Here is a 12,493-nt window from a genome sequence, read left to right as displayed (position 1 = left end):
ATACACTTTGTACGGAAAACCCAGGGTTAGTGTTGTATGACCGTGTAACTCAGTTTAACGATTGATGTATTTTGTTATGTACCTATTTCTTTACATTTCTATCTTATTAAATTGAGAACCGATTTTTTTGTTCGGCTATACTGCGAAAACTACTGAACCGATCGAAATAATACTTATACCAAAAGGTGCAGCGTTTCGAAGAAGGTTTTAATATATAATATGTATATATTACTATTATTATTACAATATATATTACTTATACTGTAAAAAAAGATGGACGTACAGAAGTCGCTACTTACATATATATGAGCCACGTTTTTATTTGCACTCAAATCAGTGTAAACTATGGGTTTTGCCTGTAATAAAGACTTTATTTATATAAGGTGAGGTATAGTTAGGTAGCGAGAAAAGCCTGGGTAGGGTTTTAGTATTGTAGGCATACATAGACCACGTTAAGCGCTAATAGATCAAAAGCCCGCGAGGGGTAGATTTTCGTCATTTCATAAATTCTAAAATCATCGCTGCGCATGCTCCAAACACCGATAGAAGCAATGGCCAAATATGTACTTAAACTCATAGTGACTTTGGCAGATGCTAGGTAGTAAATGTAGATACGTTCATTGCTGTTAAAGATATTTAGTTACTAATTATTCATTTGTAGTTCTACGCTAAAAAACGTTTGTGATGTGATAATCACCGGATGTACGCACGAAAAAGTGTCACGTTCCACCTGAGCCTGAGCGTGAAAGCGAGAGCGAGGATCAAGCGACAGAGAGGCACGATCGGCCCAAGGGTTGGCTTGTGACATTTCTCTCTCGCGTGACGTCAGTGCTAGCAATCCGCAATAATTCAGTGATAATAACTTAATTCCATTCATAAAAGAATGCAGTTTTTCATCAATATTTCTTTATGACGTTAGCACGACGATTATTATGACTTTGGCCGTAAACCGAATTTAAAGACAACCAATTTCTTTGTTTGTTTTCACTTTATTATCATACTAGTGAAAATTATTAATTCAAATCAATTGTTACAGAAGAAAAAAAATGAATTTTTCATTAGAAGAAACACCGCTGGCTAAAACCACTTTGACAAAGGACAATATAGCGAAGTGGGTGGAGGGTCAACGGAAGGGTGAGCCCATCAGGATAGACGTGTACGGGAAACCTTCAGACAAACAGCTGAGAGAATTGGAGAACGTAAGAAAACTAAGCAAGGAACTTCAGGAAAATTTACATGTATGTATAATTTTAATTTTGTTTATTAAAATTATAGCTGTATTATAATTAGGCTAGCAAGGGGTTATGTTTTTCGGCTCGTATCTTGTAATCAAATAAAATCAAAATAACTCTATTCAAAATGGCTTCAAAAGCACATTCAAATTGAATTAACAAGTAAAAAAAAATTAGTGATTGTTATTTGACTAGCCCGTTGGCGCAGTTTGTAGTGACTTTGCTTTCTGCTACGAGGGTTGTGGGTTCGATTCCCACCCCGAGTCTGGGTGTAATATAAATATTTATTTATATATTTATGTATGTAGTAAAAAGCGGATATTTTAATATTACAAACAGACACTCCAATTTTATTTATTTGTTTATAGATTTGAATTTTATTGTTTTAATTACTCATAATTTGACTCATTTAATGGAACATTTTTAATAATTTAATAGGAGGAAACAGAGCACACACTCTTTTCTGATACGTCTTAAGGTCGACTGGTAGATAAGGCTGTATTGGCTTTATGTCCGCGTTTTGCACACTTGTATACAATTTTTAATATAGTAAAACAAATATATGCAAAATATAAAAAAACCGACTACGCAAAAAATAACTTACTATTCAGGGACGGTGTATTTCATGCAAGATATTACTAATGTCGTACTAAAACACCATTTATGTATTAATTAGCAGAGCTTATTAAAGAGCAGCGGAATTTCTTGCCGATTCTTCTCTGCAGAATATACATTCCGAACGGGTGGTAACTTTACTTTTAAAAATTAATAAAAATTAATAAATAAATAAATATCTACACACTACACACACGGTCGTCTGTTCCTAAAGTAAGCAACTTAATGCTTATGTTATAGGTAACTGTCGGCTGGTATACTTATTTTTTATATATGGAGATAATACATATATAAATACAAATATTACACCGAGACTTAGGCGGGAATCGAACCCACTACACGCGGAGCAGAAAGCAGGGCAACTACAAACTACGCCAACGGACGATTCAAGTTTATATCTTAGGAAATGTAGGAACATACGCTCAAATATTCACGCAAAAATTGTTGTACGAAGAACGCAGGGTCAACTAGTCAATCAACGTGGGTCATCTAGTCTACGTCATATAAGTTATCTAAGACGGGCCACAGCAGGAAATATCCTGCTCAAAATCTGGAGCAGCCCTGCTGGGGAAATACCTCGACCTTACAGAAGATCACAGCTAAATACTCGTAAAAACTGCTTTCAAGTGTTGTGATTCTGTGTGAATAAGGTAAAGCTCTTGAGTCGGATTGGGAGTAGGGTCGGTTACGCGCTTGCTTCTGGCGTTGCAGGCGTCTATAGGCTACGGTAATCGCTTACCATTTACCAGGCGCATGCTTGCTTACCGACCTAGTATAAGGTCAAGATCATGTATAAAAAAGGCTATTAATAGCGGTACAACCTTTTTTATAATACAATTTAATGACCAACTTTTAGAATAACGTTGTAATATTTTCGATATTTTAGTTCCTTAAATTAAATTAGTTTGACATTTAAATAATTATGATTTATGAATTACTAGCGACCCGCCCCGGCTTCGCACGAGTGCAATGCTGATACTAAATATACTACAGAATGTCTTTATGGTTGTCTCTGCATTTTAAATCTGTCATATCATCGAATATATTCATTTAAATTACATGTTGTAAGGCGTAATATGTATCTATATTAAATGTACATATATATGTAATGTTTGCTGTGTAGTTACGGCAGTAAAGAATATAGCCACCCCTTCTCTGACCTTGGGTGTGGTAAGAGGCGACTAAGGGATAACGCAGTTCCACTACCACCTTGGAACTTAAAAATCCGCCTGATGGCGGGATAACCATCCAACTGCTTGCTTTACAACACACAGGCCGAAGACGGGCAGCAGCGTCTTCGGTGCGACAAAGCCAGCCCTGCGGTCACCAACCTGCCTGCCTAGCGTGGTGACTATGGGCAACACACATGAGTTCACGCCATTTTTGGCGCGAACTTGTGGAGGCCTATGTCCAGCAGTGGACTGCGATAGGCTGAAGTGAAAAGTACAATGTATTTAAGGTACTTAATTGGAGAAGGATTAATGCCTTAAATTGCTTCGTAAATAAGCCATAATTTTTCGTAAAAAGTAAAGGTTAGAAACAGGTAATTGTGGATTATCCCTAAGAGACAGACATATACCATTGCGGACTTTTTTGTAGACCTCTTACGGTATACAATACTGTAGTACATTATTTTGATCTATCTCATAGGGTTCAGCCAGCGTTTGCAATGTAAACGCAAAAATGTGTTTATTTACGACATCACATTAGAAACCTTTAAAACTATCAGTGTTCTTCTACTACATTATGCATGTATTATACATATAAACCTTCCACTGGAAACACTCTATTTATTAAAGAAAACTGCATCAAAATCCGTTGCGTAGTTTAAAAGATCTAAGCATACAGACAGCGGGAAGCGACTTTGTTTTATACTAGGTAGTGATGAGCAGTTTTAGTTTTTTGTTGTGCCGAAATCTAAAAAATACTGTTAGCTAACGAGTCGTAAGTTAACAAAAACTTGGGGTTTATTCCATCTTAAAAAGATATACAAGTACAAATATAAAAGTGTGTGTGTGTACTTATGTATGTACGCACGTAAGAAGTTATAATTCATCGGTTAGCTAACTTCACGTTGCTAACTTTTTCTTCGTTGACTAGCTAACTTCAGGGTTATTTGTGCCGGCGTGCGCGCGCATTGTAAATATAATAATAATAATAAACCACTTTATTGCAACTAAAGATAGTATACATAGCAAACCTTAATTCTAGATACATATAGTGCAGTGGGCGATCTTATCACTAAATAGCCCTCTCTTCCAGATTACCCAACGCAAGAGCAAGAGTAATAAAGTTTAATCAAAATACATATAGAAATTTCTACAAACATACATACATATATTTAAATTATATATAATTGTCTATCTATAATGTTATTAAAATTTGCAAACATTTATGTAACTATGACGCAAATTTTTCATACTTTCAAATTTGATTAATATCACAGATTAAATGTTAAAGTTTTTTTTTTTAATACAAGGTCGGAAACGAATCAATTGACGTCTACTTTTTGCAAATGCTTAGAAGATTATTTTTTGCAAGGTTAATGCCCTTGTTTATGTTTTTTAAAGATTTTTTTTATGAATGTTACGTAATACCTTTTTACTCGGTATACCGATTTTAATAATTCTTTTTATGAAAACTGGTGTTTTTCAATCAAAAATCATATATACATTTTTTTTTTTCAAAAATTTTAAGTTGGTTGTGAATGCACATTTTTCGTACATTATTAGGGACTTAGACCTACAGCATTATTACCATATAACTATTGTATATATATTTTTAAAGTTACCCAAATATATAATATATGTTATAATAACAAATAAAAATTAAAAGTTAAAACAATAAACGTCTATAAGCATAAAAATAATTTTTTAGCAGTTGTATTGTAATGTTAGCAGTTTAAACCAATGTTACAAGTTATAGGTATTTGGTATGTTAATAATTTAATTAGGCAAGCGCGTCATGTGGGGAATCGCATGCAGCGGGCTTTTTTTTATTAAGACTTAATTTATTAACCGCGAAAAGGAAAAATTATAAAAACTTAACTGTTTTATAAATTTATATAAAGTGGTCGGTAGTGCTTTATAATGAGTTTTTTTTTAGTAAAAAAAGTATGCATCTTAAGTAGAGTATCAAAACTGTCGAAAACAAACAAAATTATCACTGTGAAATGATACGCTGTCATTATAATACCATTATGATGCAATTACGACACGATCGATTTAGTAGAATTATAAACATAATCAAACAACACAAGTCTTTAGTCCGTTAGCATTGTGATATTATCTATATGTACAAATCTATACAAACAAATTTATTTATTTTATAGGCAATCCGACAGCGTTATGTTACAATAGTATGTTACAATATAATGTACAAATATGGCCAAAATAGGATCACACTGATATATAAAGATATTAATCATTATAAAATACATAACTAGACACTATATTTAAAAAATAACAGAACGTAATAAAAAGTAAACGGCTATGTTCCGTCCCCTCCACTGCAGTTAGAGGTGAGTGTGAGACATGAAAAGGTGAATGCGTGTTCGTGTAGGTGTGCATGTAAGACGAAGGTGTATTAGTGTGGGTTTGTGTATAAATCTGTAGGTGCTGGTTTTGAATATTTTTGATGACACTACGAAAAATGCATCATCATGCAATAAAATTGGAGTGTCTGTTTGTAATATTAAAATAACCGCTTTTTACTAAATTCATATGTATGTATGTATACACCTATACACGGTACATATACCAAAATGAAATTTTTGTCTGTCTGTCAGTCTGTTTGTTCCGGCTAATCTCCGAAACGGCTGGACCGATTTTGATGAGACTTTCACTGGCATATAGCTGATGTAATAAGGAGTAACGTACGAGTAGGCTAGATTTTGATTTTATTTTATAACCCTGTTAACTAAACAACAACTATTTTTTTTTAATTCCATGCGGACGAAGTCGCGGGCACAGCTAGTAACCTATATTTTTGGCCCTATTATAACGCTGCCTTTAAACCTGTTCAAATTAACACCGAAGCCATTAGCCTGTTAAACAGTGTAAACATTTTAAAATGATAATGATAGTGACCTTTATGACACTATTATGACGGCATTAGGACACGATCAAATTAGTAATACTAATTGATATTCATTAAGCCTGTCAGAATCAACACTGTAATATAAAGTTATTAATCTTTTAAATAGAGAAATTCATGTAATAAGAGATTTTCAGTTATTGTGGAATTTTGGTGTCACGCTATGTTACAATAGTCCTGTTCAATTTATGGTTTTATTTTATTTTATCTTTTATTTTTATATTTATATAAATAGGTCGGAAAACAAGCGTACGGCTCATCTGATGGTAAGCTATTACCGTAGCTTATAGGCGTCTGTAATCTGAGCATCGCAAGCGCGTTGCCGACTCCCCTATTCCCCCCAGGAGCTCTGGTCACCTTACTCACCAACAGGAACACAACACTGATTGAAAGCAGTAATATTTAGCTGTGATCTTCTAAGTAAAGTAAGATTTGAGATCATTCATAGATAAACGAGTTAATATAAATTTGTCAGTATCTTCTTTTAACCCAACGCAGTCTTAGTGGACGTAAGTTTTACTTAAAAAGCATAGTCTCATGTCTGCTACTCTATCCTCATTGCAAACGTAACAATACTAAGACTTTAGGTTCTTTCAGAATGTCATTTAACCTTTTGTATAGAAACCTTAGAAGTTACTGCGTCACTCTTGTTCATATTAGCAGAATATTGTTTTCTTTTTTGGGAAGAAACTTTAGATGATCCTGGCTATTGAGCCATTTTTCTCAGTAAGGTAGTCTAGTCCCAGTCGGGCTGCTCTATGTTTTGAGAAAATTTCCTGCTGTGACCTACCTCAGTTAAATCTTAAAAATCTTAAATACTTTAAAGATGTTTTTATATCGAAGATTCGATGTCTTCTTATTAATAATCATTTACGTATCATAACATACACACACGGTCATCTGTTCCTATGGTAAGCAACTTAATGCTTGTATTACAGGTAACAGCCGACTGTTATAACTATGTTTTTTTTTGATAAATATACATAGAAATAATACATATATAAATATATAAATACAAATATTACACCCAGACTCAGGCGGGAATCGAACCCGCAACCCGTGGCTTAGAAAGCAGCGAAGCACTACAAACTGCGCCAACGGGCTAGCCAAAATACATATTTTGAGTTCTTGTCATAAATTGTCCATATTACTAAGCAAGTATTAATGAAACATTTTGTAAAATTTTCCAGGACTTAGAAACCTCAGTACGCATACCAGAAGTGGAAAACCAAGCGATGAATCCAACAGCACCGATCCTGGACTTCTCAGAAGACCACGAATTCGTATCAGCCAACCAGCTAGATGATTACTACTCCCAGGAAGACCAGAACGACGCAAAGGAGGCTGAAAAGCAAAAACTTACCAAGGGTAAAGCGGATAAAACGGATATCCAGAAATTTTATAAGGATCAGTGTGTTTTTGTGACTGGTGGTACCGGGTTTTTGGGTAAAGGTGAGTGTGTTTGGTGCTTTGGTTTAGGTGTAATTTTTTATTACAAATTTTTTACATCAAAAGGTACAAATTATTTAATAAATGTTTTACATGCAACTGTATCTAGTATACAGGATTACCTGTGTCGGGGGTTGGGAAAAAAACACAACAAAAAAAAAATACTATAAATAAACTTTTCTTACTCAGCACCCCCAGTAAGGGGCGTCCATAAATTACGTGAGGTGTTTTTTAAATTTTCTGTCCCTCCCTCCCACCTGGTGAGATGTCGTGAGATTTTATTCAACCCTCTCCCCCAACTGCCAATCTCACATGAGATTTTTCAAAATGTGGGATTCTTACGTAAACGCGTTGGATTTTTATTGTAAAAGATTAAAGATTATTTACGACTAATTATGACTCATAAAAAATTTTTTACTCATAGCTCATTACATTGCTCCTTGTATCAATGCCGTACTGTGCAATGTAAACAAAGCACTATTTTCATAATTCCGACTTCCCTGTTCTAAATTTAATTTCTTGTATACATTTTTTTTTTGTTTCTACCTGCCAACAGTAACTTTTTTACTGTGTTAATCACGTGAATAGTTGTCTTACTCATTGTCGACGACCGGGTGTACGAAAAAATTGTTTTGTCTTTTATATATATTTACTGGGACAACAATGCACAAACCAAAAAATAACGAAATATTTTAAAGGCGTTCAAATAGTAACTATATTTAAAAAAAACCTTCGCCAAGGAAAATGATTTATAAGCAATAAAAAAGTGTGTTTTAAATATTTTTTCATATTACAAACCATATTTAAACATTTAATACACAAAAACAGTACTCGAGGCGTCGCTGCAGTCGGGTAAAATTATTGTCTTCACGTGTGCTTGCATGGTTTTTGTGTGATTTTTTTCTGTGCTTTTGGAGTTTCTTTTTGAGGTAAGTTTTCCGCATTTTTTTATTTGTGTGATTTTGAGCTTGATTTTTTATCTCTTATTTTTTTAAAGCACGTCTTTGTAAGTATAGGTTTAGGCTAAAGTGGAGAAGGTTTTGCAATGCTAATATAAATATTATATTGAAATAAACTTTATGAAATCACATATTTCGATTAAAATTATTTAATATATAAAGCATATTATTCTGTAATTGATTAACTACGAGATAATAATATACGAGTACATAGATATATTATCTAAGTTTTCATACTGAGTATTAAATGAGATTTATAAAAGATCGACTATTAATGAAAACAAAATAGTAGCATTCGATTTGCTTATATTTTTCTCTTTACAGAAACTAGAACCGTGACAGCTCTGTATTAAGTATATTTAATAATTGTGTTTGCTAGCAAATGAAAAAAAAGCCACTTCAATTAAAAATCGATAAGTAATACAACATAGGATAGACAAAAAAATAGTCAAGTAAATACGTATTATTAGACATAGCTCGTATTGTACTTGTCAGATTTCAATTAAATTTAAATGGGACCACATGACACGCACTACCTTTCGATTAAGGAAAATCATCGAAATTGATCCACCCACTAAAAAGTTCTAAAGTAATATTCAGAACCTCGTCCTTTTCTCAAAAAAAAAAAAATAGCAAAATCGTCGGTTAAAAAAATAGCAACAAAAATTATTTTGATTGATTTTATATTATTATCTAAAAAAGATCTTAAAACGAATATTTTTTTTCCGATTCATTTTATTTATATAGAAAGAGAACAAAGAAAATCAGAGAAAAGTTAGTGTTGTTATTGTCGAGTGAATTGTTCACATAGACGCAATAATTAATGTTTTATTCACATGAATTAGCATGGAACGTCTAAGAATACCATAGATAGACGTCATCTTGAATTGTCAATGGAAAATACTTATAATAGTGATTCACAGTAGTAACATAGTATAAAATAAATTCGTTTTGATCGTTTGTTTGTATATGTATATCTAAACGAATGTAGCCAGTGGATTTTTTGCCATATTTACCATTTGATAGATTATTTTTCAAGGAATCTTTATAATACAATAAAATCTATTCAATTTTTTAGATAAAAAAAATTATACTTTGCAATCATACCCAATCATAAATTAACGTGGCATATACAGGCCAATCCTTATTGTGTAAAATTCAACCCCCCAGGTCTATCTGATGAGGTCTATCTGATGGACAAAATATATACAATACAGTAGTATTAGCATTGGCGTATTTACCCTAGGGTCAAAATGGCCATGGTTCGGGGCGGCATCCCGCCAGGGACGGCGCAAGCCGAGCATACGTACTGGGGATGTGAAAAATTAATCGATTTTTACAACTATGGATAGCTAAAAAAAAAAATTTGCCGAAACGTATGTCGGATTTTTTCCTTTAACTCGATTAATTTATGGAATGTCAGTAATAAATTTAAGCAAAATTTTATTGACCCGGGGCGCTGAGTCATAAAGTATGTCACTGAATATTAGTGTGTACAGCATTGATCTATAAAAAACCTTTAAAACCTTCTTGGGTTTTTTATATATCGATGGTGTACAGTGAACATTGACGTACGACCGCTCGCTGTCTACAAAAACGCCTACAAAATGTTAACTGCCAACATTGCTTACAAAGAAATTCTACAACTTAAAATTTCCCACCTCTCTTTTTATAAATTATACATCTCAAGTCCTGACGGGTTGCTAGTATTTTATGATCTAAAGTATATTTTTAGATGTGAAAATTATTTAAAAGTGGCATAAGTGTGAGATATTTTTAAAAAAGTAAATAACAAATTACATACTCTGAATGAATTCAGGGAAAACACTCAACATTTTTTCTTTCAAAGAACTTGACAAATGACTATTCATTAAAACCTTATAAAATATAAAAATAATTTAAAATATGTTTTAGTTTTGGAAATTTTCAGAAGAGTAGATATGAATTGCAGACTCTAAATGAATTCGAAAAAAAGTAATCATTTATTCATTTGAAAGAAATTAACAAATGCATAAAGTTATAAATTAAAATCTTATATTAACGATTTTAATACAACTATAATAAATAATCATATACAGAATAATAGCTTTTCTACTATCTCATTTTACTTAAAATAGTTTTTGAAGTTTCAAAATATTTGTGAATCGATTATAATTCAATTTGAAATTAAATCAGAACAAAAAATATCGAAATTAAATTGAAACAGTGATGAGATTTTCGACAAGTGATTTTTTAGTGACGTGACACTGTTTGTGAGTACTGTAACGTCACTGACGTGTCAGTGAGATTGACATGACGCTTTTTGGGTGTTTGTGTATTTTTTGTGTGTTTTTGTTTGTTTTTTTTTATTAATTAATAAAGGGAATGTTTTTATTGCATGAGATAATTTTATATACTTTTTTACGTATTATCTGGGTATTGTATTTATTAAAATAATACAATAGGTACAGTAAACGTCTATCACTATTTGTTAAAACGTTTAGTCTCTTAAGCCTTTTTTTCTTTGACACTAAAAAGGGCAAACGGTTAGTCACATTACTTCTATGACTCTTTTAATATATTTTTTAAATTTATTAAAAGAGTCGTAGAAGTAATGTGAATTTTATTTAATAAATTACTAATTTTAAAATTAACTAGATAATATATGATTTTTATCAATAAAATCAATACTAAACCCGACAGACGTTGTCTTACCTTACAAACGGTCAAATTCGTAAAGTTTAACTACCTAATCGTAGTTTTCTAAAATAGAACCTTCAATAAAGTATTAAAATATTCAAAAAAGGATACGGATTATATTTATAAAGTTTTTTTTATCCAATGATCGTGACCAAGCGAAATATTTCTTAAAATGGCGTCCTTCCATATATATATTCCATATATATATATCTATAATAATATATATAAAAGCGAAAGGTCACTCACTCATCACGAAATCTCCGAAACTATAACACCCACAAACTTGAAATTTGGCAGGTAGGCTCCTTATAGGACGTAGATATCCGCTAAGAACGGATTTTACGAAACTCGACCCCTAAGGGGGTAAAACGGGGGTTGGAAGTTTGTATGAAAGTCCTATGTTTTTGAAGTAAGAGACCTGAAATTTAAAATGTATGCTCTATAGATGGTGAGAAAGTGTCCAAATAATGTATCTTTAGAAATCAACCCCTTTTTGGGGTTGAAACGGGAGATGGTACGTTAACTCACTGATCACGAAATCTCCGAAACTATAACACCTACAAACTTGAAATTTGGCAGGAAAGCTCTTTATAGGGCGTAAACATTCGCTAAGAACGAATTTTACGAAAATCGACCCCTAAGGGGGTAAAACGGGGGTTGGAAGTTTGTATGAAAGTCGTATGTTTTTGAAGTAAGAGACCTGAAATTTAAAATGTATGCTCTATAGATGGTGAGAAAGTGTCCAAATAATGTATCTTTAGAAATCAACCCCTTTTTGGGGTTGAAACGGGGGATGGTACGTTGACTCACTGATCACGAAATCTCCGAAACTATAACACCTACAAACTTGAAATTTGGCAGGAAAGCTCCTTATAGGACGTAAACATCCGCTAAGAACGAATTTTACGAAAATCGACTCCTAAGGGGGTAAAACGGGGGTTGGAAGTTTGTATGAAAGTCCTATGTTTTTGAAGTAAGAGACCTGAAATTTAAAATGTACGCTCTATAGATGATGAAAAGGCGTCCAAATAATGTATCTTTAGAAATCAACCCCTTTTTGGGGTTGAAACGGGGGATGGTACGTTGACTCACTGATCACGAAATCTCTGAAACTATAACACCTACAAACTTGAAATTCGGCAGGAAGGCTCCTTATAGGGCGTAGAGATCCGCTAAGAACGGATTTTATGAAACTCGACCCCTAAGGGGGTAAAACGGGGGGTTGGAAGTTTGTATGAAAGTCCTATGTTTTAGGAGTAAAAGAAATTTAAAATGTATGCTCTATAGATAGCGAGAAGGTGTCCAAATAATGCATCGTAATCTATATATATAAAAGAGAAAGGTCACTGACTCACTCATCACGAGAACTTAATAATCGCTGGATGGTCCATCCATCCAGGATGGACAAAGATGAGGCAGGGAGGTAGATTATAGTTAGTTGACGTCCGCTAAGAACGGATTTTG

At 33.0% G+C, this 12,493-nt stretch overlaps 1 protein-coding gene across 1 annotated transcript in view; it reads left to right on the top strand.

The window, feature by feature from the left end:
• LOC123668313 (fatty acyl-CoA reductase wat-like) overlaps positions 1-12,493 on the top strand; it is a 65,247-nt gene that overhangs the window by 32,419 nt on the left and 20,335 nt on the right. The window contains exons 2-3 of the mRNA XM_045602073.1: positions 1,040-1,238; positions 7,133-7,394. Coding sequence (XP_045458029.1) covers positions 1,047-1,238; positions 7,133-7,394 — 454 coding nt within the window. The 5' untranslated portion in view covers positions 1,040-1,046. The remainder of the gene's footprint in view (positions 1-1,039; positions 1,239-7,132; positions 7,395-12,493) is intronic.

This window comes from Melitaea cinxia, chromosome 30 (genome assembly GCF_905220565.1).
Source record: "Melitaea cinxia chromosome 30, ilMelCinx1.1, whole genome shotgun sequence".
Taxonomy (NCBI): Eukaryota; Metazoa; Arthropoda; class Insecta; order Lepidoptera; family Nymphalidae; genus Melitaea; species Melitaea cinxia.
This window is presented reverse-complemented; position numbering and strand designations above follow the sequence as displayed.